The sequence below is a fragment of the Aspergillus neoniger genome (genome assembly GCF_003184625.1).
Source record: "Aspergillus neoniger CBS 115656 unplaced genomic scaffold BO87scaffold_21, whole genome shotgun sequence".
Lineage (NCBI taxonomy): Eukaryota > Fungi > Ascomycota > Eurotiomycetes > Eurotiales > Aspergillaceae > Aspergillus > Aspergillus neoniger.
Genome location: NW_020291149.1, coordinates 344,877 through 372,006, shown reverse-complemented (window position 1 = coordinate 372,006; position 27,130 = coordinate 344,877). Strand labels below are relative to the sequence as shown.

At 49.2% G+C, this 27,130-nt stretch overlaps 11 protein-coding genes across 11 annotated transcripts; 6 read left to right on the top strand and 5 right to left on the bottom strand.

The window, feature by feature from the left end:
* Positions 1–861: 861 nt before the first annotated feature.
* Positions 862–2,006, bottom strand: BO87DRAFT_416927 (glucose N-acetyltransferase; the record flags this gene model as incomplete). Its single annotated transcript, XM_025626778.1, has 5 exons — positions 862–996; positions 1,057–1,197; positions 1,266–1,631; positions 1,679–1,773; positions 1,826–2,006. 5 exons carry the CDS (start codon positions 2,004–2,006, stop codon positions 970–972), a joined length of 810 nt encoding a protein of 269 aa, XP_025478557.1. The 3' UTR covers positions 862–969.
* A 3,122-nt stretch (positions 2,007–5,128) lies between these two features.
* Positions 5,129–6,387, top strand: BO87DRAFT_377686 (metal dependent phosphohydrolase). Its single transcript, XM_025623615.1, has one exon. The coding sequence runs from the start codon at positions 5,276–5,278 to the stop codon at positions 6,323–6,325; it is 1,050 nt and encodes a 349-aa protein (XP_025478556.1). The 5' UTR covers positions 5,129–5,275; the 3' UTR covers positions 6,326–6,387.
* A 165-nt stretch (positions 6,388–6,552) lies between these two features.
* Positions 6,553–7,821, top strand: BO87DRAFT_361525 (phosphoribosylaminoimidazolesuccinocarboxamide synthase). Its single transcript, XM_025621592.1, has 3 exons — positions 6,553–6,805; positions 6,889–7,264; positions 7,331–7,821. The coding sequence occupies exons 1-3, from the start codon at positions 6,656–6,658 to the stop codon at positions 7,705–7,707; spliced, it is 903 nt and encodes a 300-aa protein (XP_025478555.1). The 5' UTR covers positions 6,553–6,655; the 3' UTR covers positions 7,708–7,821.
* BO87DRAFT_377684 (CIA30 family protein) lies at positions 7,806–9,156 on the bottom strand. Its single transcript, XM_025623614.1, has 3 exons — positions 8,980–9,156; positions 8,670–8,903; positions 7,806–8,591 (listed from the first exon to the last, which is right to left on the bottom strand). Exons 1-3 carry the CDS (start codon positions 9,065–9,067, stop codon positions 7,864–7,866), a joined length of 1,050 nt encoding a protein of 349 aa, XP_025478554.1. The 5' UTR covers positions 9,068–9,156; the 3' UTR covers positions 7,806–7,863.
* Positions 9,157–10,431: 1,275 nt separating this feature from the next.
* On the top strand, positions 10,432–11,584 carry BO87DRAFT_439270 (uncharacterized protein; the record flags this gene model as incomplete). Its single annotated transcript, XM_025627923.1, has 4 exons — positions 10,432–10,589; positions 10,646–10,775; positions 10,851–10,941; positions 10,995–11,584. 4 exons carry the CDS (start codon positions 10,432–10,434, stop codon positions 11,561–11,563), a joined length of 948 nt encoding a protein of 315 aa, XP_025478553.1. The 3' UTR covers positions 11,564–11,584.
* Positions 11,585–12,306: 722 nt separating this feature from the next.
* Positions 12,307–12,865, bottom strand: BO87DRAFT_377683 (uncharacterized protein; the record flags this gene model as incomplete). The annotated part of the gene is made up of 2 exons (XM_025623613.1): positions 12,504–12,865; positions 12,307–12,436 (listed from the first exon to the last, which is right to left on the bottom strand). The coding sequence occupies exons 1-2, from the start codon at positions 12,640–12,642 to the stop codon at positions 12,309–12,311; spliced, it is 267 nt and encodes an 88-aa protein (XP_025478552.1). The 5' UTR covers positions 12,643–12,865.
* A 1,000-nt stretch (positions 12,866–13,865) lies between these two features.
* On the bottom strand, positions 13,866–19,081 carry BO87DRAFT_311455 (mediator of RNA polymerase II transcription subunit 12; the record flags this gene model as incomplete). The annotated part of the gene is made up of 9 exons (XM_025619539.1): positions 13,866–14,870; positions 14,924–15,150; positions 15,200–15,494; positions 15,588–16,467; positions 16,519–16,817; positions 16,874–17,512; positions 17,563–17,767; positions 17,817–18,414; positions 18,478–19,081. 9 exons carry the CDS (start codon positions 19,079–19,081, stop codon positions 13,866–13,868), a joined length of 4,752 nt encoding a protein of 1,583 aa, XP_025478551.1.
* A 3,258-nt stretch (positions 19,082–22,339) lies between these two features.
* Positions 22,340–23,158, top strand: BO87DRAFT_427173 (uncharacterized protein; the record flags this gene model as incomplete). Its single annotated transcript, XM_025627393.1, has 8 exons — positions 22,340–22,376; positions 22,457–22,507; positions 22,581–22,612; positions 22,683–22,699; positions 22,774–22,785; positions 22,840–22,937; positions 23,003–23,019; positions 23,078–23,158. 8 exons carry the CDS (start codon positions 22,340–22,342, stop codon positions 23,156–23,158), a joined length of 345 nt encoding a protein of 114 aa, XP_025478550.1.
* A 669-nt stretch (positions 23,159–23,827) lies between these two features.
* On the top strand, positions 23,828–25,085 carry BO87DRAFT_92065 (translation initiation factor eIF1). Its single transcript, XM_025629672.1, has 4 exons — positions 23,828–24,120; positions 24,364–24,438; positions 24,549–24,641; positions 24,698–25,085. Exons 1-4 carry the CDS (start codon positions 24,093–24,095, stop codon positions 24,844–24,846), a joined length of 345 nt encoding a protein of 114 aa, XP_025478549.1. The 5' UTR covers positions 23,828–24,092; the 3' UTR covers positions 24,847–25,085.
* On the top strand, positions 25,047–25,675 carry BO87DRAFT_92418 (uncharacterized protein). The gene has a single exon (XM_025629673.1). It carries the CDS (start codon positions 25,325–25,327, stop codon positions 25,640–25,642), a length of 318 nt encoding a protein of 105 aa, XP_025478548.1. The 5' UTR covers positions 25,047–25,324; the 3' UTR covers positions 25,643–25,675.
* Positions 25,676–26,958, bottom strand: BO87DRAFT_439243 (uncharacterized protein; the record flags this gene model as incomplete). Its single annotated transcript, XM_025627922.1, has 4 exons — positions 25,676–25,960; positions 26,052–26,199; positions 26,254–26,309; positions 26,380–26,958. Coding segments are annotated over 4 exons (1,035 nt in total), but the record flags the coding sequence as incomplete, so codon positions are not given.
* Between the last annotated feature and the right edge of the window lie 172 nt (positions 26,959–27,130).

Sequence of the window (27,130 nt, the reverse complement as noted above, 5' to 3'; positions counted from 1 at the left end):
GTCTTTCATCTAAGTTTCGCCCATAAGGCTCAGGTGCGGAGGTGGGCCCCTAGTACTAATCACATCACAGGCAGGTGTGCAAATGATTGGAATACCTCCGTAGGTGCGCATTAATACTTAGTACTACTTAGCAACCGTGCATGCCGTGTCCACTTCATTGGTGGATACTAGGCACACCATCAATATACTAAATTTCAGAAGCGCTTTCTCCACCTAAAGGGAATTTTTACACAACCCTAACAGCTACCCAGGGACACAAGACCAATTATTCTACTCAAAAGGGACACTTTGGCAGAGCGGCATAGCCCATGGCCTTACAGAGCCCCTCAGCCGATGTATCACAGATGAAGTCACATCCCCATATCATTTGCTATTATTGGCACACCTGTGCTGTAGGGGTCCATGATCTGTGGAGTACCTCATAGTCCAAAGAAGCGGAGAATATATGGTTGATATGTATACTATATATTATAGTGTCTACTGTGGAATTTGCTGTAGTACTCGGGCAGTGGTCTTGACATGATATGTTATGTTTGACAGACTTTACAGTAGTTAAGAAGAGCTATTAAGCACCCTGTCGGAAACTTCAAGTCGGCACGGGATAGTGTGATTTCTGAACTAGTATCACTGATTGTAGGCTTGGCAGATTATACTCAATGGGTCTATCGGAATACTTGAAGTCACAGGAGATAACGGACTGGCACTACATATGTAAATGGGCCACGAATGCTGCGAACAACAAATTTACTTAAGGCATTGGTTCTGTGGAGATTCGAAAGCAAGTGATAATGAAAATATACATAGGTATACAGCTTTGTGGATTGACCAGTTGAGAATACATTTTTGGGATCCTGGGGGTATATTAGGTTTAGACTGAGAACTTCCGGCTGTCAACAATAGACGTAATTCTCTCGATCCTTACTCTCTTGAAGCGGAATGATCGAAAAGGCGACCCGTTACGGAGAACCTTCATGATAAAGCAACGCCACATATATTCTGTCCATAGTTAGTTTCTCCATAACTGACAATTTGGAGCCATAGGTAAATATAACCTACCTGTCGTCTGGACCTAAATTCTTCGTACATCCCCAGCCAAAGCTGTCGGATGTGGCAATCATCTTGTTGACCGGTGACAAGTTGTACTTCGCAAGGCGGCTGCGTCTCTTCGAGCACGTGCTGAGTGGCTGTTATCCATGGCTATCGCAAAATTCGATTAGCTTAGCCAAGTTTGAGTCCGTTGGACGCCAATATTATGATTCAAATACCTTGGGAACAGGCCAGTCCGAGAAATGGAGGTACTTGGCAGCTTCTAGGACTTTCTCGGCATCCCACGATTCGTCTGCATTGCCTAGATAGGCTTCATGGTCCTTGGAGCGAAATTCCCCCGTCAGAAGCATATAAGGACGATGCGGGATAACAAGTGCTGTATCTCCATATAACCTGTTCACAATGTCCATGTCATATCCACCAGAAACACCATCCCATATCTCATCCGTTAGACGGCTGAACTCTGCTGTGGACGGTTGAATGAGCATTAGAGCGGAAGTAAAAACTTTGTCTTCTTGGTGGAACCAGTATGCCAGTGGCATAGCGACCGGAGCCGATGGGAGCAGAAATAGCTCGTCCATTGTCTTCATATATCTGTTGTTACAATGGAAACCACGCTTAACAGACGAACCTGTAGGAGAGTGGCGTCAGAGTCTAAGTGAAGGACTCTGTCGTATTCTGTTTGATTGAAAGTGAGAAGCTTCGTGTAGCTCCTTGACCACGTTTCTGCGCCCACTTTTAGTTCGACGTATTGCAGCAGTGACATCAAGCGACTTACCACCTCCCCCGCCCTTGTATATCACCTCCATTGGCTTGAGTTTAACTGCGTATTTATCTCTTGCAAAACGTAGTAAATGAGCTTCTGGTGAGTCATCTTTCTCAGACACGAGAAAATTAGATGGGTACATCAACTCGAGATCAGCTTTGCTTCCAAGCCGATGGATGGCCTCGAATATCATGACTGAGTTACACAAGTAAGATCTATCCGTTGCGTATTGTGTGTATGCAAATCGTGACCAATTTATCTGCTTCTCGGGCAGATGATCAAGTTGACTTTCTTGCAGAGAGATTGAGGCGCTTAGATGTCGCAATGATATCGCGAGCATGGCTAGCATTAATATCGCTATCAACAGGGCGCGAACAAATTTGGAATATTTTGAGGTCATATTCTTGTATATCGTCGGAAAAATTGCAAAGCTTGTGATCTGATGGCTGTAATATGTAGATTTGCGCCAGCTCGCAGCAGCTATGGTGATAGATGTATAGCGAAAGGTTCAGTTGTCTAAAAGAGGATCTTTCACCAGAGATGATCCCACCCTTGGCTGTTCATACTAGCAGCCTTAGGGCAGCGCGAAATGTAAGACATTGCAGCGAGTAGCCATGAACTCCGAACTGGGCGGCTAAACGTCGGCCAGCCAAATCTGACCCACGCTATAATAGCTAATGACCACAGCGACTAGTATGTTTGCTATAATCTCTTGAATGGCTGAAAGTAGTCCTGCTTTTAGTCTAGCGGTTAGCACTTCGACACTAAATTCGACGGGTAATTTTGTCGTTGCCATCCCGAGGACCAGTATATCTCATCAAGCATAATTCTTTCTGTAGGTAAAGCTGCAGACCTAACTTAGTACTTTCTCCTGCGATCACTTTCGTCAGTCTGTATCCTTCAGATAATAAACATTATCCTATGGTATGGGAGAGTTGTTAAAGACATTCTTTATCATTGGGCTCTTCTTTAAAGAGGTGGAGAACGGGTTCAAACGTCCGGTCTCCTTTAGTTCCGGGATGGTTCTGTCCGCAAGAGTACTACCATTGGCGCTCGACAGGCGTCATTTGCTTTCAAGATGCTTTGAGTCAAACACATCTCACACATCCCATTGTGATTGATCCCACCTCACGTACATATTCCAGGGTCTGAAGCGCTGTACAGATCAATCGACCTATAATATGCTGTCGATCTTCGTTTAATACAGTGGCACTCCCGGTCTTCCATTTTCACGACACCATTGCTGCGCAAAGTCGCAGACTCTGGAATGAGATCATTGTCCGTAGCCATTAATAATTGTTAGTACCCCAACTGTCGTCTTCCAAGATGTTTTCATGATGAAACAGACACACTTTGTGCGTCAGTTGGCATCTAGGTATGCTGTCAGTTTCGTCTCAAAAATCAGAATGTGTCAGTAGCCCCGAGACAGAAGTATCAGAGTCGTCCTGCCTACCTTGGCCAATGTGACTCGAAGCCTGATACTGCCCTCTTAGAAAAGCTCGACCAGCTTGCTGCATAGCTGATGGGACCAGGTACCGTCTTCCATTTGGAGAGATACGCACATCACGGTCCAGATTCCTAACAATATACTATCGATCTTAAGTGTTGCAGAACATAGTTCTAGCGTCGTTCCATGATTGCCCAGACATGGGAATGGGAATGCTTGTCCATCACCAAGATTGGTCCCACCATCGCATGATCCACGATTGGAGACGCTGGTTCTTAGTGCACGACGGTAGTTATCCGGCTGTCCATACAAAATTGGCAAATAGTGCGGCAGTTTGGCTCAGTTCTTCTGGGTGGAAACTGTGCTAAATTGTGGTTGACAGGGAAGACGCCTTAGGCTTCTACTGAACAAATCTTTGGTCAATATAATGAAAGTTTGCTCAGGAAGCTCAATCAAACAAAATAGAAGTAATGACATATGTCGCAAACACGTCAGCTTCTAGGGCGACAAGAAACAACAGGAACTGTTATTGCCTTTTAGTACCTGAGTGAGACGGTTAACAGTATTTACATCCTGCTGTACACCGCAGGGCGGGCGCCCGGCCTTAAAAGCATCTTACGTTGCTGTTTCGTCCAAGCGCTTGTCCTATATCTGAGAGCAGAAATTTGAGGCTTGAATGGTGCGTATTTTCGCAGGATTGATCCTAGCACAGTCCTTTGAGGCTGCGTTTCCATCTCATGATCCTGGTTTGTCCACGTCAGGGCCGCTCGTGCTACTGGGGCTGCAAAGTCAGTGCCAGGAAGCTTCTCCATTTAACATTATACGGTGTACAGAGCGTGGGTATCCAATTTTATCAATCCCTACGGCGCTTACGAAGGTTTAGAGTTTTGGTGTGTCGTTGTCTGTGCCCTCCTTATCTTCTTGTCTGCGCTAATTTTGGGTGGCTCGGCGCATCTTAATCCCTGCAGTGGATTCTGTGAAACGCGCTGACTCTACATAATTCTCCTTCCCAGATACTACCACGAATTTTGTCTTTATAACTTCGAAGGAAATGGAAAGCGGAGAAAAAAAAGAAACAGAGACGTACATTTTAATATGATGGATGAAAGAAGCTTACTATTTCTAGTTTACTCCTATTAATGAGCCTTGGACATGATATACATGCGCATGGAAACATACCTCAAGCCGCAATCAACGGCCTGTGGCAATAAGAAGTTCAACGCACGAGTGCAATTGGAGATCCACAACTAACAAAGTCTTCTCTGATGGTCGAAGAAGTATTAACAAAAGTGTAATCTTTCGCCCCTTTGTCCTTGGACACACCTCTTACAGTGAAAATTGTCGGCCTTTCTTATGTGGTCAAAAATTCTTCCATTCTTCTGCGCTTGTCACAAATTGGACTATCCGAATTAGTAGAGCATTTATTAGTTACCACAGATATCATATACCTGACAACTCATTTATGCTCATCAGACTGCAAAGGAGTTGTGGAAACAATCAACAATGATGTATCTCCCCACAGTAGATAGACTCAGTACTGTAGTATAGCATTAAAATATGATACTGGGAATAAACCAAAGTAAACGACTAGGGATTTAAAGCAGCTGATCAGCTGCACGTTGCCCTGATCTCAACGATTGCATAGCCGACATAAGTTGCTCTCCCTTGCGTCGAGACTCTATGCCTCATGATCATGACGCAGCAAGAAGCGCCTCGCGAGCGATCAATATAGCAAGACGGAACTTTCCATCGCTGAAATAAATAAAAGCAAGTCAGTCGGGATCATCAGCTGCCGGCCATGTGACCGGGAGAGATGAAATTCACTGGTACTTTTCCCGGTCATTGTTTCCCCCTCAGCTTCCCGTAAACAAACGCGCTGCAACGGTTTCTCCTCCCAGGAAAAAGTCAGCGATACAAGCACAAGCAAAAGATCAAGCTCAGCCCCTACATAGCTTTATCGAAGCATCTTCGCCCAAACCGAACCCCTTGACTATCTGCGGAGGCACCGACAACAAATGGCCCCCGCACTAAAGGCGGGTCACTTCCAGACTCACGAGTCCCCCGCATCCGGCACCATCATCATCCGCGACTCTCTCTATGGCGACCACTCCATTACCGAGCCCATCCTGGTCGACCTGCTTCAATCTACCGATCTCCGTCGACTGATTGGAATCTGTCAACATGGTGTAACCGGACACCTCGGCCTCCTACCCAAGCAAGTCAAGATCACGCGCTTCGAGCATTCCGTTGGGGCATTCCTGCTCGTCCGCATCGCCGGGGGGAGCGTCGAAGAACAGGTAACCGCTCTTTTGCACGACATTAGCCACACCGTGCTCAGCCATGTGGTCGACTGGGCGCTTTCAAAACCGGGCGAGGAGAGTTACCACGAAGTCCATAAAGCACGGTATATTCGTACGACGCAGATTCCCAAGATCCTGACCAAACATGGTGTTCCGCAGACTGTCTTGGATGAAGAGCAGTACCCGCTTGTCGAGATGGCGGCACCACATCTCTGCGCAGACCGACTGGATTACGCCCTGCGGGATATGGTTGCGTTTGGGATACTCCAGCTGAGTGATGCGCACCGGGTCGTCGCAAGCTTGAAAGCGTTCCCTGATGCAGTTTCTCCGAATCGGATGCTTGTGCTCAGGGATCAGAAGGCGGCACTAGACCTTGCGAGGGCGTATCTAGTTGCGGACCGGGAGGTGTGGTCTAACCCGACACATGTCGAGATGTATAGAGGAACTGGACAGTTGATCGGGAATCTTGTTCACGAAGAACGGATCCACGAGAAGGTGCTGTGGAGCACGACGGATGATCAGTTCTGGCAGTTATTGAAGGATATCGCGGATCCGGAGGAATCGGAGATGTTAGAAAGGTTTGAGACTGAAGGACTGGTGGAGGAGGATGGCTTGCGCCTACATAAAAATGCCAAGGTTCGTACTATTGACCCTGATGTGTATGTTTCTGGCACGGAAGCAGTTGCGCTGTCGGTGGTGGATCCGGACTGGGCTGCTGAGCGCGAGAGCTATATCCGGGGACGAGAGGCTACACGAGAGGTGTGATTGTAACATTACAGCTGGTTCAATAAGGATAAGTAGATGAGAATGAATTTGCTATGAACAAGATAATCACTATCGATACATCTACTTTCCATGACTCTATTTACAACTGCAACTATATCAAATGTATTCCTGCCTCAGGCACAAAACCCCGCTGGCTCTTATCAACCCACCAATTGCGGGCGTCCAAAGTATGACTCCCCCACGAACCCCTCCATTGCGTCCCCAAACTAACCTCCAAACTACTAACTTTCTCTAGCCTTCATTCCTTTCAAACTTCTTCTGTATCCACGCCCCTCTCATACACCCATTGTCTCCAATCCACCTCAAACAATGGCCACCGCATACACCCAAACCGACCTCCAGGGCGCCCTGCCCCTCATCGCGCGCGGCAAGGTGCGCGATCTGTACGAGATCGACGACAAAACCCTCCTCTTCATCGCGACCGACCGCATCTCCGCCTACGATGTGATTATGGAAAATGTACTTTACCCTATACCACCTACATATACCCAGTCTCCTACTCCCCAATACACATGAACCAATACTAATCATAATTCAAACAGGGCATCCCCAACAAAGGCATCCTCCTTACCCTCTGCACCCGCAAATGGTTCGAAGTGCTCACCACCGCCCTCCCCACCCTCCGCACGCACTTCCTGACCCTCGACCTGCCCCCGCAAATCCCCGAGTCGCTGCGCCCCGTCCTCCAGAACCGCAGTATGCAGGTCCGCAAGCTCCGCATCCTGCCCATTGAGGCTATCGTGCGCGGTTACATCACCGGCTCCGCGTGGAAGGAGTACCAGACTCACGGCACGGTGCATGGTCTTCCTGTCAAGGCCGGGTTGAGGGAGAGTGAGGCGTTCCCCGATGGACCTATCTATACCCCGAGTACGAAGGCCGAGCTGGGTGAGCATGATGAGAATATTCATCCGGATAAGGGTATACCCACCCCACATTTATTTACTATTGTTTGGTGGGAGAGATGAAGGCTAATTGTTGGTATAGCTGTTGAGATCATCGGAGAGAAATACGCCGCTATTGTCGCTTCCCTGTCTGTTCAGCTGTACAAGATCGCCCACGAGTACGCGCTCTCCCGCGGTGTCATCATCGCTGACACCAAGTTCGAGTTCGGTGTTGATGAGGAGACTGGTGAGGTGGTGCTTGCTGATGAGGTGTTGACGCCGGATTCGTCGCGGTTCTGGCCTAAGGATTCCTATGAGATTGGACGGGGACAGGCCAGTTTCGATAAGCAGTTCCTCCGCGATTGGTTGGTCAAGGAGGGGTTGAAGGGTAAGGAGGGTGTCCGGATGAGCGATGAGATTGCGGAGAAGACTAGTGAGAAGTATAAGGAGGCGTGGGAGAAAATTACCGGTGGTAACTAAATTAACTATCAGTTCTGTTATGGACTTTGTATGAGTTGAAACAAAATGTCATGAAAAGGGAAATGGTAGACTAGTTAGGCACTAGAAAGGTTAAATTACTGTTTTGTACAATCTAGATATGGTATCAAGTTAGTTACTACTTTCCTGCATCCGCACCTACGCCTCCCACTCATCCTTCAACCCCTTCAACCCCTTCGCCTTAGGCTCTCCTCCCTCTTTCACACTCTCCCTCTGACCCTGAACCTCCTTCTGCTCCTTCGCCCCAACCTCACCCATCCACCCCGTCATCACCCCCTCATCAACCGGCAACGCATCCGCCCCACAAATCCTCCTCTCCTCCTCAATCTCCGCCTCACTCATCCCATTCGTCGCCCAAACCTTCTGAATCCTCAAATCATACGGGCCCTCCACCCGATCCGTCAACCCAATACCAACACTCTTAATCCGCTGCCGAATAATCGACGTCTGCGGCTCAACCACCATACCATGATTCGTGCGCACAAACGAGTTAAACGGCAACAGGATCGTCTCCCATCCCGTCCCCCCAGAGGTCGTAGCACTCGAACTACCACTCCCCATGACAATACTCTCAGGCGGAACATCAGACAAAGCAGCGGGAATGCTACCATTAGGGTACAACCGGTCCGCTAGATCAGAGGAGTCCGCGTCGGAGGTAGAGAAGGAAGGCTGCACGCGATGATGCCGCGTGTAGAGACGGTGTTGGTGGATATCGGTCTCGACGATGGAATCGGTCTGGATGTTGACGGTGTATCGACGGCCGTCGGATTTTACTCTCAGCGCGAGGTAGGTGTACGGATCGACGTCCCAGAAGAGTCGGCCGAAGAGCCAGAAGCCGCGGTCGTGGTTGCGGAAGGCGGCGTAGCCTATATTTTTAGTATCATCATGCATATTAGTCTGAGTATTCTGAATAAAGGTAGAAGGATATGGAGGAGGTGATGTACCTGTCCGCTCAACCCGCCAGTTCTTGGGAAGCTTAGTCGAGATACTTCCATGGAAACGCGCATGTGCAGGACTGTTCGTGGCTGGGTCCGCAGGGACGTAGTCTAGACTGGCGGTGCTGTAACCTCCGACAACGCGGTCGGCCATGGTCTTGCAGCCGGCGACGGACGACTCATCTTCGAAGTCGAGGAGGACGTAGGGCTTGGTTGGGGTGTGGAGGGCTTCGTTGTTCCAAGCTGGAGTTTGTTTTAATCAATCAGTTTATCGGTCTCGATCTGTTAGTTTGGTTAGTGGAGATGGGGAGAAGCGCACCGATTCGGGATAGACGGCCGAATTCCTCAACGCTGCGTTTGAGGAAGCCGGATGGCTTTGCAGCTAGGCATCGGGCCGTGGGGAACATGTTGGCTTGAGTAGATAGAATTCAAGCCAATTGGGGGATGTTGGTGCAGGTGTAAAGGTGCCGCGGCGATGCGTCGAGGAGATTCTCGGACCTGCTCATGACGTCGGAATTTCGCTGGCCGTGCGGGCCTGAGGCAGAAGCTGTCCGGTTTAGTTGTCCGGTCTCGGTGGTTGAGGGGTCACCGCCTGGGGAGATATAAATGTGTCTTCGGTGGTTTATGGTAGCCTGGTGTGCCTATAGGCTCTGACTTGACGACGCAAATCTGAAGGTGAGTATTAGAGTGGTATCTACTGTGTTCTTTTGTTTTGTCGTATGTCGCTAACTTTGTCTCATTTAGGGGACCCTTTGAAAGCAGCTAATATTGCTAGGGTGTGGTATTGAATGACCAGTATATCCACTCTAATAGGCTCTAGTCTATGAAATAGCCACTAAATATAGCGGATATCTTTGACGCGGTCTTCCTGAGCAGCATGATTGCTGTTGACCTACACAGAACTAAGCACTAGTCATGTGTAGGCCAACAGCAATTTTCCCCATCAGCATAGATTCGCCAGTTGTCTGATTCTGCTGGCAGAATTTAATGCGGTGAGAATATCAGCTGTCATGATATGCGTGTATCCCACCAATCATCTTGCGAGCGCATACATCGGTTGTTGGCCAATAGTAGTTATGGAAGTGCACGCTGAGTCAAACGACGAGATGGATGCAATAATGGGTTGTGTTGGACTCGAACTAAACAGTGAAGGTGTCTCTAGGAGCTTATACAAGTCATCAGAGAGTGATGTATATCATGGCTTTATTCTGGGCCTGTTTCCGAGCGGAAACCACGCCCAAGTGAACAGCCTGCTGCTCTCTTGATATACTGGCATCTTCTGGTGATGTGGCAATCATCACGAATGATTCCAGTTTGCTATATTTGGCAAGCCACAGACATGTCAGACAGCGAAAATAGAGCTCTAGGTCTTCTCATGCCAGGTAGATATGCTATTTGTTTGAATACATACTTATCCTCAAGCCGTTTGACTTCAGATCTTGTTGAGCCCAATGGATTCTACAGTCTTGCATCAGTATTTTCTGTGATTCTGAGATAATCCATAACCTCGTCTCAACGTCACAGCCAGGAAGATGCCTTTTGGCCTACCGCTGCGAGGAAACGGCAATTTCCTCAGCCTTCCCTCTTCTCTTTCCTTCCTCACCACTCTCTCCATCTAACACTCATCAAAATACCTTCTATCGCACTGACTATTTCCCAACAATCTATTCTCTGCTTGTTCTACAATAAGCCAGATATACTCGCCTCTTTATTGATCCTTAACCCATATACTACCTTAATAATAGTCTCAAGGTGTAGTACAACAGTCGTCATGGCTGCGCCGTTCTTCGCCCCCCATCCCTCAACTCCCCAGCCTCAGCTGTTTTATCCATCCTTCTCTTCTCCTGGACATCAGCCACGCTCCCCCTGGATTACCGGAGAAAACGCCCAGTTAAGGCTCCCCACGAATGCCTGTGTGCATGTGGGAAAGTAAGAACAGCTCTTCATGACGCATACCTCATTCCTAGAATCCTAACGCTGTCTAGTCTCTCCAGCGGCGTCTGTCCGAATATCCTCCAGCACGAACTGGAGCAGCTCTTCTCCCAGTTTGGAGTGTGCTGGGCGCAGGTTCGCGCAGGAAGGACAGGTCTTTATAGCGGTTGGGTGCAGTTTACAGTAATCTGCCCTTTGCACTAGCGACCGATTTGTTTACTATAAAGTAAACTCAGAGCTAACCAACTTCGCTTACAGGATAGGTCCCACGCTCAAGCAGCTATCGGGCAGCACCAGAATATCTTCCTCAGAGATCGTCCTCTGAGAATAGAGGCTGCAAATGGCCTCAGTATGTCTTCCTTGCTGACTCTACAAATACCATCATGTCTGACAGTATCGCAGGAAACCGTGGAGAGTCGGTGGTGAATCACGATGAAAGGGCTGGGCTAAACACCTCGCCACCACTATATATGCCCTCCATGGCCATACCGCCCAGCCTGCCTGCCGCGTATGGGCCTCCTTTATTGTATAGCTGGTCGCCGGCTGTACCAGTATACGGTAGTCTTCACGTACCTCCTCCTGTCTCTGGTGCTTTACCTCCCGCACCATCATACCCTACTCATCACACATTATCATCGCATGCCCCCAACGCACATACACCACAATCACCTTCCTCCTCTTCTTCTTCGTCAAGCAACAATCTTGACACACAGCCCACGACACCCGGCTGCGATGAAGTAGTAGAATGCGGGGCCAATCAAGAACGGGAAGGCATCGAGACCAGCCGGTCTAACCTTCCCTGTGACATGCTACTATCCACTGGCCGCACAGTTAGGGACTACGTTAACGAAATGAAGAGGATACGAGGTATCGATCTCAATGAAGAGGCCACCCTTGAACTCATCCTGGAGGTGGAGAAAGAGGCACGGGATCAAGGTCTGTTGCCTGTGTTGACGTCCAAGCCAGACTAAGCGATATCAGTTGGGATGAAAACAAGAGGTTTCTTGTAAATAAAAGAGCCTCTATCTCCTTGCTTTTCTCTCTCTCTCTCTCTCTCTCTCTCACACACACACACACCTTCTCTTTTCTCCCTCGTGTTTCTTTCTGGAATATATATACCAATGGCGTTTTGAATATACCGGGCTGTCTTTAATCATACCAGTAAAAAACGACCAAATACTCATATCTGCAATCATTTTTTTAGTCCCGAGACAAATATTACACATTGTTCTTCATTTATATGTATTTATATGGTTCCATATTCATGTATCCAGACTCAAAAAAGCAAAAACAATATTTGCTGACAAGTAGTAGTAAACAAACCAACAGAATAATCTAATGTCAACAGCCTACTACCTGTCTAAATCCCCAGACCCACTCCCCCAACCCAGTTCTGAACCTAAACAAACATCGTAATGAAACGCAAATGCATACTCTTCCATCCCAAACCCCAACCCTAAAGACCAACAACCGGACCACAAAGAACCCCTTGATCATACACAGGAGAAGAACAGCAACTAGCCTCCTATTCTACCTCTCCGCAAATAGCCACCAAATCAGTACCATGTGTTGGCTGTCGGGGAGCTGTTCAATCTACAGTGATGAATGAGTAAAGGCTAAATAGGGATCTGCAGAGAGTAACTAAGTTCAATTATTAAAAGGACAAAAACTTTTCAAAATTTCCTCGAGATATCCCAACTCCAACCTCAGTAGTGTTTAAGCATCAATCACCGGATTACAGACATTCTCCAGCAAAGTATCAGATATAACACAGCACCGAGCCTCCTTCTGCTGCGCTTTACAAACGGAGTTCAACTCGGCAGTGCTGGTTGGGGTTGTGCTAGCTATAAAGACGATAGGCAGTTAGCAGTCACATATGTATGATACTAATACAACAAGCAGCCAACTTACGTTCTACACAGCCCGAAGGAAATAGGCCCGAGGGATCGACAGTGCAGCACTTAGGGGTGTTATTCAAAGGACAGAGGGATGAAGCGACGGCGAGGCTGGAGGCCGTGGCGATTAGGAGGGGGATGGCGAAGGTCTTCATATTGAGATAGGGTTGATGGACTGAGCGGAAGAATTGAAGAAATTGGAGTTAATAGTAGTGGTTGTTAGGATATTAGATTGATTTGATGAATGGGATCAATGATGAGTTGCAGGAGCAGGTCGGGGAAATATGTTGGGATTTAAATAATCTCCTTTTCGACAGCATATCTGCCGCATGGGACATGCTAGTCCCCAGAGCTGAGAAAGCCTTCGACGGAATAAAGGACTTTTCATGGGTGGAATCTAAACTTACTTTAGTAGTGTATCTGGGGATGATCTTGAGGACTAGCTCAGAGATAGATACATGCATGAGTCAGCTACTTATTCAGTAACTAGTATTGATTGGTTAGCGGTATATTAACGTGCGATGTTGAAAGACTTTGTGCATTTACTGGCTACTGTACACATTTTTTGAATCAGACACAGTACTAATGTGCCATCATCTTCGATGTTCTCAGGGAAATATTTCCGCACTCATTTCCTAGTTAGTCTGTCCTGAAATGCGGCCGACGGAATGCGGAAAACCCAATCTCAAGACCTACAAAGCTAGTTTCCACTGGTTTCAATATCATCATATTGATTGACAACTAACTGCATGAAGAACCCACTATCACGAATCGTGATGAGTGCGCATTGTTGATTTGGGGAAATATTATTATCACTTGAAAAGCGTCCTACTGTAAAGCGTTACTACTAGAAAGCCACCTGCCGTTCTTGAGTCATTACTTTAGTGGTATGTACTAGGAATCAAGCCCAAGTAATCTCAAATGCCGCCCAAGAGATAGACAGTACATGCTTATGCGCAAAATCATGCCCCGAACGAAATATTCAAATGCCAGTTTCAAATACTGATGCCAATCGTAAATGCTATATAAGTATGAGCCACCCAACCCACCAAAACGCCCGTCTCTATCTTATATACAACCCCCAGATGCCCTCGAAGAAAGTAACCAAAAGCAAAATCCCAAAAACGGCAATAACCAGTGCACCCTTGCTCGCCAACATCGATACCCGCAGTTAGAATGTTAACAAATGAACGAAAGAAAGTAACCAAAAGAGTGATGGAGGAAGGACGTAACAGATCCTATAGGTATAGCAACATGAGATTGACAATATATGCAAAAATATGGGTATGGTATCGAGCAAAAAGGCAAGCACAGCACATGAAGGCTCAAATCATGGAGAGAAAACAGTGAATTATATACGGGGTGAGTTGCGAATTGCCTAGGCTCTGACGCGTCGGGCGTCAAAGTATTTTAGGCTCACGGCAGTGTCGTTCATTCCGACAATTGGAGCAGCGTCCTCAAGAAGTTCCCAGGGGCGGACCGGATACGCGCCGAGAACGCGACCACGGTACTGCAACCGAAGGTGGCTAGCAATGCAATTGACACCTTCAGATAGCCCAGCGGGTAGGCCCGACGCCGCAGAGAGGCTCTGTGAATTAGGAGGCCCGCCAGCAAGATTGCCAGTGGGTGTTGGGGTTGAACCACCGGCCGCAGGAGATGGTAGAGACGCGGGCTGGGATGAGTTAAGCGTTGGTGCATCCATCACGGGCCCGAGAAGATAGAGGAACCGGGAATCGTTTTGGAACTGAAGAAAAGGAGGGCATTTCTCCTTGAGGAAACGGGCACATTGTTGTCGTGCTTCGTCCGGGAACGTATCGATCAGGGCTGCTGCAACGTCCAAAGCGTGGGTCTGTAGTAAAATCCCGGGACATGGGCGGTAGCTTTCCGACTGCACAGGATGAGGGAAATAATTCGCTGACGGGTAGAGGCGAATAACTCGGTCTGGGAGACGTGCGAGAGTGATGCAGAAGATAGAGACCAACATGCGAGCTTGTTCTTGGAGACCGATTGGTTTAGGTGTTAATGCCGCCGTATTGAATGCTGATCTGTGGATGACCACGAGCCTGAGCAGAGCTGAGAACCAAAATGCAAGGTTTCTTTCGAAGTTCGAGCGCGCCTGAGCTATCTGACACGACTCTGCGGGAGTAGACGGGTTTGGTTGCATGGTGATGAATTTCTGGAGAAGCAACTCCATTTTTTCCACCAACATGGGCGCAACAGATGGTACACCCGTTTCGGGAATGCTATATGCTATCTTTTCAATAATTGCCAGATAAAGCCGAGCGGTTTCAATGGAGTTTGACTTGTCCGCCACTGTAGGATCGCCGATAGGCTCTTCCAGGATAGGAACAGAAAAGAAGCCCTTTTCAGCTCGCTCGCGGATCTGAAACAGTTAGCGAAGATGAGACAAGAGCAAAGGGTTGGCTATTCTCATACCTGTCGCACCGCATCCTGGTTCATCAGACTCACCAAACCGTACCAGTGGGAACGCTTTGAGCGAGCATCAGCCATCGCCGCCTTGAACATCACATCCACAATACCATTGTCGACTCCATTCCCAGCCTCTGCATTAAATAAGAGCTGGAGCTTCAACTGACAGATAGGGAGCGAGAAGTCATTGTTCATGCCAATGACTCTCTCAGCCTCAGACATAGCCTGGGGATCTGGAAGGGTGTTAGCCTAGACCTAACAGGCAGGTAACTGCAAACAAACCTTGTGGATTGAAGCCGAGTAAAGCATCGAGAGCCTTCTGTAGGATCATTGTGGATGCCGGATCTTGACCAACTAACTTTTGCGTACAACATTGTACCATGCGTTCTGGTTTCTGTGTGAGTAAGGTTTGGAGCAAAATCATGGCGCACTTCGTTAGGTCTGCCGCGTTCGCTTCACCCGCACTTTCTGTCTGCCTAGTACTAATCAGTGGCACAGCAGCACGGATGATATTGAGGCACTCCTCGGGATGCTTGTCAATGAACTCTTGTTGCGCTAGATAGTAGCGGTACGTGACCTAGACAGAAGAGTTAGACAACTGCAGGGCATGCTTCAGGACTAGCGGAAGGAAATGAGGGTGCGTAGCTAGAAGCAAAGTGATAATGCATACCATATCTGTGTAACGGCTCCCGCTCGGCTCTTGTGGAACTAGGAGTTCAAGAAGATCCAGCTGCAGATCCGTGACTTTGGGGACTACGGACGCTATCCTTTCCGATTGCAAAAGCTTCTTCACAAGCATCACGAATGCATGTATGGTAACGCAACCAACGCCGATAAGAGGAGGTAGGACACGGACCATTGCGAACCGAGAAGGTGACTTTAGAACACCACATACCCAGCGAACCAGCCTGGCATCGAACCGCTTAGGATGGAAGGATCTCAGGTAAGCCAGGTACCTGCATATGTCATTCGCCGACAGATTGACGTGACCATTCTCGTTCGCCAATGCCCCAGTCAATGAATTGAATATAGAGTCCATAGTGGATTCATCCATTCCCCCTCCGGAGAATAGGATCTGATCTAGCTTCTCCTGGAACGAAGAGTCGGCGTCATTGAAAGCCATGGAGAGATTGTCCGACAACGGAGATGGTGCAGCTAGGGCGGACTTGTTCTCAATACGAGACAAATCTTGACGCAGAAGAGCAACGGTGTTGAACTCGCTGGGAATCCGTAGCCCCAGCTCGATCAGTGAAAAGATGAGATCTAAACCGGGCGCTCCAAGCCTCTTGAGGCGAGCATAGGACTCAAAAAGCCCTTTAAAGAGATCTGTCGCAGCACCAATAACACTCAAAGAGTCGAAATGATAATTGATGGTATCAGCAACGGATGCCAGGACAATATTGTCATCGCAGTTTGTCGCCTGCTTGAGCACGTCGGCAAGCATCGATATATCTCCAAAGCTTTCCAGTACGTCGCGGATATTATAAAACTCGACAGGAGTGAGTGCAGAAACACCCGAATCAGCAAGCATGGGTATATGTGCATATTTCCTAGCAGCTGTTAGGCCTTGGGCATACTTCCAGGGAGTGACATCAGCGTACCTCACTGGATCACGACAGTGTCCAGATACCCCACGACGGATCCACAGGCCAATCTCGGATTTGACTGCCCATGTCAAACTTGACAATGGCTGGTCGGTCAACATTGCATCACTTGCCTGTGGCCCAAAGATCTTCGGAAGGCGTTGAGCGATAGACGCTTTGACAGTTTCAATAGTTGATTCCTCGTGTGAAGCAGTAATTCCGGCGCGACTCAACAGCGTGTTGCGGAGGTTACGGACATATTCTGGCAAACGAGCCAATGGAAGTTGTATAAGAAGGCGTACGTCGTCCTTAATAGCCTACAATTCACTTGGTCAATATAATCGTCAACTAACGCTAGGAGAAGGCATCTGACCTTATTTTGATCGGGTAAAGGATCGTTCGCTACCCCTTTTGCCATCAGCCACTGTAGGTACCTGCCCACAGAGAATGTCTGAGACCGGACAAGTTCGGCGATTATATGATAGACATTGTCCATATTGACGCGACTGGTTATCTGAGTGTCCGCAAGGAAAGCGAGAATATAAGATTCAACATCCATTCCCGACATCTTCCACTTCCGAAGCAGGCGAACACTCGTATACACGCGGCGGGACCCATGACGAAACGGAGTAGCTGCCCACTCAAGTAGCTTCGCGACCAGAGTAGCCTTGTCTTCCACGGCGTTCAAGCAGGCCGAGGACGTGGACAAAACATCGTGTGCAGACCGTATGGAATCGAACAAATGAATGACATGTTGCTGAGGCAATTGTTGACTCGTCCCTTGGCGGTTAGTGGGCAACTGAACTCGTACGTTACGCTCCGCAAGGTTCTGAAGTGTTGTCTTGTCAGGTAGTTCCTTCAGATTCAAGCATGAAGCGATCAAGTCCTTGTATTTATCCCAGGATGCCGGGAGGATAACGGAGGACGTGTGCTCGAGTACCAATCTCCTGATGCATCGAGATAAACGATCAACTAACGGTTCCAGGGCTGTAGCTTGTCCTGGCTGCTTGATCTGTTACGCCAATTAGCTATGAAATATAAGCATGAAATTGAGGAGCGCACCAAACGCAGCTTCTCCAGTAACACCTCAGCCAATCGTCGACCACGCTTCCGATAGCGCATAATATTGTTCCAATATATACCGAGCATTAAGAGCCACACAGGCACGGTGTTTAGTGGCGCGGCCTCTAAAGATACCAAGAACCAACTGAGATATTGGTCGTGGTCTAGCAGTCGCTCGAAAAATAAACGCGATGTTAAGCTGACACTATGATGGGTAAGTAAATATGTAACGGGAAAAGAAAGGTATGGCATACGCATATGTCATCTTCATCTTCCAGTCTGATGATCCGCAAGTACCTATTACGCTTTCAAGGAACTGCTGGACAGTTGATGTCCAATCGCGGACCCATTTGGTCTCGAGACCCAGAGCGAGCGTCCCGCTCGTGCCCTTTCGCTTGAAAGCACGGATTTCGTTAGCGCCGACACACCGGGCCAGCCATATAGCTCGCGGAACCGGGATTCCTTTGCCCAAACATTGATCGAGCAGCACCTTGCCTCGAATACCATGGGGGATAGTCCGGCTCAGTCTGCGCAACGGGACGGACGGATTGGCAAGATCCCGAAGCCAAGCTTCACGTTTGTTATCTGTCAAGGTGACGCGCGGGGGAGGTTTGAAGCTCGAGGGAGTAGCGATCGTGCTATGGGATTGGCGCTTCTCGAGAGCAGCGGCGAAAACGGACGACAGCATCTGAAGACCCGATCGATGCTTCAACTGCGCGTACAGAGATGGACGGGCTGTATTAGACTCGTTTTGCGAGACCTGCGTACGATCGTAATGTCCTTGTTTTGCAGTATGGTCATTCAGCGTATCTTCCGGGTGGTTGCCCGTCCAAGGGGAAAAGTCCGCGACTCCTAAGCCAGAAATATGCAATTAGACGAGTTCTTACATACGGATAATCGCGCGGATCGACTTACTCTCCCCTTTCAGTTTTGGCGCAACAGGGGGTACAACAATACGATAGGGAGTTGTTTGCACTTCCTTTGCAGAGGCGACATCTGCTGGTTTTGCGCTGTTGCTTCCGGAGGCTTCTTGCGGAGCGGGCTTCCAAGGAATGAGAGGTAAAGGTGGCGGCGATGCAGGGGTTTTCCCCTGAGAATTGGTATCATCTTCCTTCGCTTCCACAGCCCCAGTCGTCTCCGAAATCAGAGCCTGGAACGACCATACTGGTCGACCGCGCCAGGCAAGCGGATTTGGTTTCGAACTTGCGGTCCCTGGGGTGCTTCTCGCTTCTCCACTTCCCGGAGCTGGACTTCCCTCAGGCGGACATGATCCCGGAGGCGCATCTAGTTTGAGTCGTTTCGCAGGGGGCTCTCGGTCCTGAGAGTCGCTGGTATTCGCGGTAAGGTCGATGACTGCCGGCTGTCGGGGTAGCGGTTGCGGCATGGACATTGACAGCTTCTCCAGCTGCGGGTCGGACTGAACCAGAGCTTGGGAAGCATCAACGCGTCCTGAGCCGTTATTGAGGGCGCGCAGGGAACGGCCCCATGGCTGGACGCCGGCGGAAGAATGAGGTATCATGTCAGCTTCATGGTGTATCCAAGCGTCGGGATCTGATCATTGGCACCGCGCCGTCACGACGGCTACACGACTATCCTCAGGGATGGTCACCGGACGCTTGTAATGTAGATTGGTGATGTGCCTGATAGAACCAGGACCGGTATACTACACATTCGATCCTTTCAAATTGACTCTGGTGCGGTTAAACGAATCGAGGAGCTGGGTGGAGCGGCTATGGGGTGGAGGAGACGGAGGTTAAACCCCGGTAACCGTCGCGGAACTGAGAGTTTCGGGGGGGCAAGGCGGAAAAGGTCAATGGATCCGATGGCGGAAGAGATGGAAACGAAGATGCCCAGCGGAAGGGGGATAGTATAGGAAGGAAAGCAGATAGAAGACCAAGAAGGAAGAAAGAAGAAGTAAAGTAGAAGAGAAGGAGAGATAGACCAGGAAAAAGCCGAAGACGGTGGCCGAAGAGAGCGAATCTGGAGATAACGTAAGGAGGACCAACTGGCACCTGTATGACCGACCTACCCAAGAAGGAAGTCGCAGTAGCCCGAGAGGGGGCAAGGATTACCGGCTCGAGACGGTAAATTATCCGGCTGACGGCTGCCAGTCAGCGTGGTGCAATACCGCTGTAATACCGGCTATGGGGGAGGGGGGATCCGTATTTGCATTTGATGGATCCTCTTGAATTGATGATCGGAGCCAGCTTATCCATAGGCTAATCCGAGGGCTGATAACTAAACTAGTACGTACGTAGTAGTAAGTATGTACTCCGTAGTTATCCCTGATGGTTGGGGCTAATAATACCCACAGAATACCTACATTGTACATATTCTAGTAGTAGTCAAGGCCCGGAGTATCTACAGTGTTCCTGCTGCTGAATATCTAGACTGAAACCAAACTAATTCCTGACTTACTGTACATATTCTTTTTTTATTTCTGTACATCTTGCCTGATCTACCCGACTTTCCCCCAGGCTTCCCTCTCCGCATTCAGCAACTGACGCCGACTGACTCAATCCATGAAGAACTTACTAACCAGAAGATTGTTTGGTCTGTCGGATGGCCTAGTCCACCGCAAGTGATCACGCTATTCGGTAAATCTATCAACCAATCCTGAATCGATCATCTTGGCATCAGATGATGGGGGTCCCCTTCATTCGGATGATTCTGAACCTGCAACTCGACGCGATTACCTGATGATATCGCGGCATATCGCCCCATTCTTCCGCCAGTGGCTAGCAGGCTAGGATCGGATGAGAAATGGAAATTCCCAGGAGCCACTTGAATCAAGAGATAGGGACCATGGCGAGGCGACTCTCCGTGCCTAACCCAACCACAGCCATCTTAACTCCGCAGATCGGCCCGTTTTAAGGTCGATCCCTGCTCGACGGACAGTACTTTGGGATTGAATCCCAACTTGTTTGCGTCGCCTTACAGTAGTGACCCCCCCGGGGATTTATCTGTGATGCGCAATCTGTGCGGCGTTTGCAAGGTAATAGAATCTTGTCATGTTCCATCAATTCTACCTGTAGCACACACAAGGTGATACGTGTGCGATCTCCCTGGAGAAGGAGGGGCGAGGGGATATTAATTTTCCCTGACTGTCACAATCGAACAAACATACGGTGAACAATTTTCAACTATCCGATTCAGTATCCCGACTAAAACCAACCCTAGATGGAGACTATTCAAACTTTGCTTGAAGCACACTTCCGTCTCTTCCTTCTCCAAGACATTTTTTTTCCTAGTTTTTCGCCTTGAAACCCACTCTCCATCACCCTGTGGGCCGTTGGATCAAGGGGATCCCATTCTCTCGGATTCCTCCAGTCTTCTCCTGCCTAAGCGCCCCGAGCCCCGTCGGGAAGATCCATTGCCGAAGGATGTTAGACATGTGTCATGATATTATTCTTCTTGACCATCCCCGTCACTGCCATCTCCCACCTGCCATCTTCAAACGTCCGGCTGTGGGATGCACCCCCTCCACAGTGGCATGACACTGCGTGGGAGACTGTGAGGACCGTATGACTATGCCGTCTGATTCCAAGCTTCTCCGCATCTTAAGTGGCACATCGCTGTAGATCTTCCATGACCTTTTAGCCTGTAGATGGATAGATATAGTGTTTTGATTGCCTTCAGGTCGCCACAATTCCTCCGGTCCTTTACGCACTAGAGCACCTACGCCTGCCCTGTGCTACTGGGTATCTACTCAGCAGAGATCTCCTGTTTTAAATACCGGGAACAGGGATCCATGTGCTGAACGCACTGGATCATCCCGGAAACTCCGAGCGCACAGACTGGCGCATCACGGGCTGGTACCAGATACTGGCCATGGAGCAGCCTTTCAGTAACACCTATCCTAGCCGCAGGATGCAGTGCAACCCTGGCTGTCCCAGCTCGCAAATGGCCACGGTGAGATGAGCGGATAGGTACACAAGCATGGTCCGGATTAAAATCGGGGTTTGCGAAAGGGGCTGCTCGGTTCTGGACAGCCACGGAATGGGTCCTCCGTCGGAAGCCCAGCCCAACGCCCCCTTATGCACATGAATAATTAATTGCAAAACAAATAATTATACGCCTATTTCTTGGAATAGATAGATAGGTCGTGAGACTCTCCATCTCTTTATCATTTGGTGTTATTTTTTCCAGAAAGCACTGTGCATGCGTGTGTATCTTGCATCGCCCGCCCGGTCAGAAATGGGAGGGTGCTGGTGTTTGCGACACCTGAGCTGATCTTGATTCCAATCGCTGACCGTATCACTGTTGATCGCCCCTATCGCTTAAAGTTAGTTGATCAGAAGTACAGAGCAGGCTGACCTGAGTGTCTGATACGGCTCAACCCGAAGATGGGTGATCTCCGAAGGGATCTCTGTCTGGTCCCTCATCTCTACAGCTGTCCTCCGAAGGGACTAAGTACGCTAATCTAAAGGTGCCCGGCTCCGAAGCTAAGCAGTCACGCTTCTTGAGTGTGTTTGCTCGATATCATCCACTAGTCCAATAATTAATTTAATACGTAGCATTCGTTAAGAGATAGCTAAAAACTACTAGCTCTGATTGCGATCGTCTTTCGGTCGCCAATGCGTTCGCGAACTCATAATGGGATAATCTAATGGGACAACTTATCATCCGGGGGAGATAAACCTCGGATCCGGGCAGCCTTTCCGCTTTGGTCTTGGCGTCACGCATCGCTTGGTTGGCCTGTTCGCCTGTCTCTCAACCTGAACGAAGGTACCTCTTTCACGGCCTGTGCAGTAGCCTCGGAGTATCAAGCGACAAGATGGCATCCAAGAAGGATATGCGGAGGTTGGACCTCGGTAAGTATTACGTCCTACTATCAAAATATTCAGCTTCCGATTTTGAGCGTGTGTTCGCTGACGTCGACGTCGTCTACTAGCCATCCCCTACATTGACCCTCCCAAGAGCAAGGATGAGGCCGACATGTCTAGTATGTGACGAATGGATGATAGATTACATCGTGGATGAAATAGCAAGGACAATGTGCTGATTGCCCGGTTCAGGCGCCATGTCTAGCACCATGCCTATGGCTGCGGTAAGTCGCGAACCCCGATCTGAAGATATCGTGCCTGTTCAAGCTTCAGACGCGCTAATACCTACGACAGATGTTCACCAGGAATAGGTGAGCGCAAGCTCTATTGCCTCAATTGTCTGTGTGTGTGTGTGTGTGTATTCTAACAAACCTTGCGCGCGCAGAATGATCGGATGGTAGGTAACAACATCTCCAACGTTTCAATGGTTGGCTAACTTGAGTCAACCCAGGGTCTCCTTCGTTTTCTCGCTCCAGTCCTGGCTCGGTGAGACTCCAGACCAGAAGAGAACTGCTTCGACTCCGGCCTATATGTCCGTCTTGATGTCCTGTACGTGTACACATTCTGCCCCCGTTACAAGGGACTTGTGAACTAACTGCTGCATGCGCTTATAGTGATGGCTTTGGTGGTTGTATGTTGCCAGAAAATCCCGACGAACGATAGGATCCTCTCTAATGTGCTTTCTATAGACCTACTTCCCCATCTTCCTGCCTCCCCAGAATGCGCGCGCTGCCCCGGGCGCTACTGCTTCCACCACTCCTTCCCCTTAAGCGACAACCGTTTCTGTGATACCATTGCCGACGAGTTCCGATACACTATAATACCACGAAGTTTTTCAGTTCGCATTAAAAAGGGAAGAGTTGAAAAGTTGGGTTTGACGGTAGTAGAACGACGAAGGACATGAACAGTCCAGAGCCCTACGGCCACCTGTCATTTACTTTTCTGTACAGGGCGAGATTGTGATGCTATATGAACATCCTAATACCTCAATTGCCATAATATTATCATTATCTCTTTAGAGAAGCCTGAACATAGTTTGATTACCAAAGTTACTGTGGCGAGCTTGGGATGCCGTACTAGCCGTCCACAACACATTTCAGGGGTCCTGTGTCTCAGGCTTCGGTGCACGTATATGGCATGAGCTTGGCATGACGGATTTGCTATGTAAATCATATGCTAGACAGCAATAGACAGGCTCAACACTGCGTAGAACCTGCGTATGTATGAGGGGAGCCCGGGGGAAACGGAGGGAGGGAGAGGAGAAAGCCCTTGGCGGTTGCCACCGATGTCCAATCAGCGCCCCAATTTGGAAACCCAATTATAACATTTGTCTAGAAGCGCGACGCCTCTTCAGCCCGCCAAAAAGCTAAAGGGTAGCAATCAGAATGAACCTTGAACCTAAGAGACGGGCCAGTCATGGATGGAACGTACCAGATCACCGCGCTGGAAGGGGAAAGAGGGCTTAGTCACGGGCACACCGCCTTCCCCCACAAGGGCGCTAAGGCAACGCCGCGCCCCTCAAAAGGCTCTTCTGTTCTTCTTCCTGTTTCCTTCCCGACACCACCTCATCCACTTTTGAACCTCCAACTCCAAGTCTCCCAAGACTCTACGATCACTTCGATTTCCACAGAGATCTAATTCTCTCCCCTCGCTCACTTCCTATACACCGCTTTTAAGGGCCGTTTACGACGAAAGGCCGAGTTTATGTCCATCGAAAACCTTAAGACCTTCGGTGAGTCGCTTCGCCACCTCCCCCCCCCCTTCTGTGGACATCGTCCCCAGGCGCTCGCGGCACTGCCTGCAGCAGATGCTGGTCTTCTTGCGATGGTCTTTTGAAAAGATCATTGTGAAGTAGACTCTGTCTGCTAAGGCTTGGCTGTGTAGCCAGGGTTGTCCTTTTTGTCCAACTGCGTCACAAGTTGGCGGGGTAATATTTGGTCATGAGAGCCTGAGGCTGACACGTGCTCTTCCACAGACCCCTTCGCCGAAGCTGACGAAGACACCGGCGAGACTAAACAGTCTCAAAATTACATCCATATACGGATTCAACGTACGTTCTATTGTTGTCCCTTCCACGTGGTGCCTTCACCCCTTTTATCGTCGCTGGTGGCGCCACGCTATCTCACCATCTACCTATGACTAACACATATTCGTCCACAGAGCGCAATGGTCGTAAGACCTTGACTACCGTCCAGGGTCTTCCTAAGAAGTTCGATCAGAAGAAGATCTTGAAGGTCATCAAGAAGAAGTTCGGTATGTTGTCGCCTACTACCTACGTACATCGCCATGTCACTAACATACCCTTTCAGCCTGCAATGGCACCATCGTCAACGACACCGAGATGGGAGAGGTGATTCAGCTGCAGGGAGATCAGCGTAAAGATGTTCAGGAGTTCTTGACCGACAAGAAGGAGGGTCTCGAGCTGGACGCCAAGACCATCAAGGTCCACGGTTTCTAAGCCAGACGCCACGCCCCCGTTCCGGTCCCTTCTTCCCAGTCTACGTTTCCCTCAGAGCGGTGCGGCAGGGGACAGTATGTGTCCACCTGCCCTCCTTCTGATGTGGCATTGCGGTCCCCGCCACTGCCACGAGGGTTGTTCGGTCTAATATATTGTCTGCTGCTATTACCGCTCTTTGCCCGGAATACTGGACTTGGGCCTTTTGTCGAATTGATGCACTATCAAGTTGGTCATCTTTCCATTCGCGATTAGGCAATGGAAAGAGGCCCAGTGGGTCTGGCTTCCCTGACTCGACTGCTACATCTGGAATGGGATAATGACGGAACAAGGCGTTGGTAGATACCCAATATCTTCATAGATGATTTACTTCTTCTGTTTTCTACTTCTTCTGTGTCGTGTCTTCTGCTTGGCTTCGTGTGGCCACCAGTACGTGAAAGGACATATTTCGGCCTGCTTTGTTGCAAGGGTTGAATAAAGGATGGGGAGGCTTGGTCTCGATCACTCGTTATTCTTCAAATGTTCTAGTCGTTGGTGTGTTGCATTACCGCCTTCAACTGTCATAACCGTATCCTTGCTCGAGAATGAACTTTCATTCCTGGCGGATTGGTTTGATGAAATAACTTTTATTGCCTTTTCGGTTCCAATCTTTCTTCCTACTCTAATCTTCGTAGTTGTCGTATTTTTAAGCAGTTTTACAACAATGTCTTCTAGGAAAGGGAGTACACGGTTGCTGTGTGGTAGATTTAAGCTACTTACGAATGTTGTTTTAGCGCAAGAGAGTACAAGATTGGAATGATAGCTAGTCTATGGAAGCAGGCATTGCGCCGTAGTACATCTGTCGATAAAACTAATCCCTTCTAGCTTACAATTCCCCAAGTGGAGCCCGCCCGTCCGACACTCGCATGCGAAGGAAAATAGCCACAGCCCAATCCCAAAGCTTACGGGTAATGACGAAGACGGGCACTTCGGGCTCATTCTCACGCGTCAGATGCAACTGAAGGAGAAGCGATGACATGCTGACGAAACTGGCCACAGCCACGACGAGAAGTGCAGCTGCGGTTTCACGCTTGATTGTCGCGTGATTCTGGGTAGCATGATAAAGGAAGGTAAGGGTCTGATTTGGAAGGAAAGAGGAGGGAGTTAGCTTGACACATTCCGATCATCTGGGGAAATTATGCAATGAGGGTCGAGCTCAGGAAGCTTACAGTGGTAATGGATATCCAGGCGGGTAAAAGACAACGGGGGTCGGACGAAGCTCCGGAGAGGTAGAGGACCCAAGAAGTGATATAAGCAATCAAACCGTTTGTAGTAAGGAGACGAATAACAACAGCTGGTGGGGTATAGTTCAAAAGCCTGGGGAGGTTAGCGGTAAATCACATGAATGTTAGGATCCGAGGTTTGGCATACCATCGAGACATCATACAATCAGCAAAAAAGTAGGAAAGATACGCGGATGCACTGCACTGTAGTCATAGTTAGACCCTTTCTCCCAATGTACAATGCTCCGAGAAGAGAGGAGAGATAATCACATACCCACATAATAGCCAAGGCCACCTCTGTTACCCGGAATCGCCTTTCAACATCCCAGTCTTGACTAACACTCCCGACAATCGCCGCCGCCCACCCCTCATGTCCTATGCCTGGTCGAATATGCAGCAGTTCGGCCAGGAAGGTGAAAGCACACCGGAGCCCCCACCACGCGGCGGGCACGGTGCTCAGCGCGCGACAGATCAGTAACGGCAGATACCATTTCCGATCAACTCCTAGAATGACGGCCACTCGGGGATGAAGGGCAGAAGGGACCGAATGACCAGCATCGTTGATACTAGGAGTGGGGGAGGTGGAGGAGGCCGGGGAGGGCGGAACGACGGTCGAGGGGGCGGAGGAGGGGGCCACGGCTTTATCGTTGGAATCCACTTTTGAGAGTATGGAAGCCAGAGTAGTATAGAATGAGGAGTTGGGGGACGTGGGAATGGAATCCGACAGCGAAGCAATCAAGTCAGGTTCAGGAGAAGACGACCGGGCATGAGACGTTGAGAAGGATGGAGAAGCAGCATCACGATAAGGAGGAGCCAGCCTTAATACCCCGGCATATGCGGCCGTCACGCAAATATTACCCGAATAAGCGGCAGGCAGATCCGACGAGAAAGAGTCGTTGGTGGTAGGTCCAGAGCTAAATTGTCTCTGATCGGACCCCTAAGCGGTATAGTAGATTCTCTGGTGCACGGCGAAACTCCACGAAACAATCAGGTAGGCGGTGCTATGTCCGCGGCGGTCGGTAATG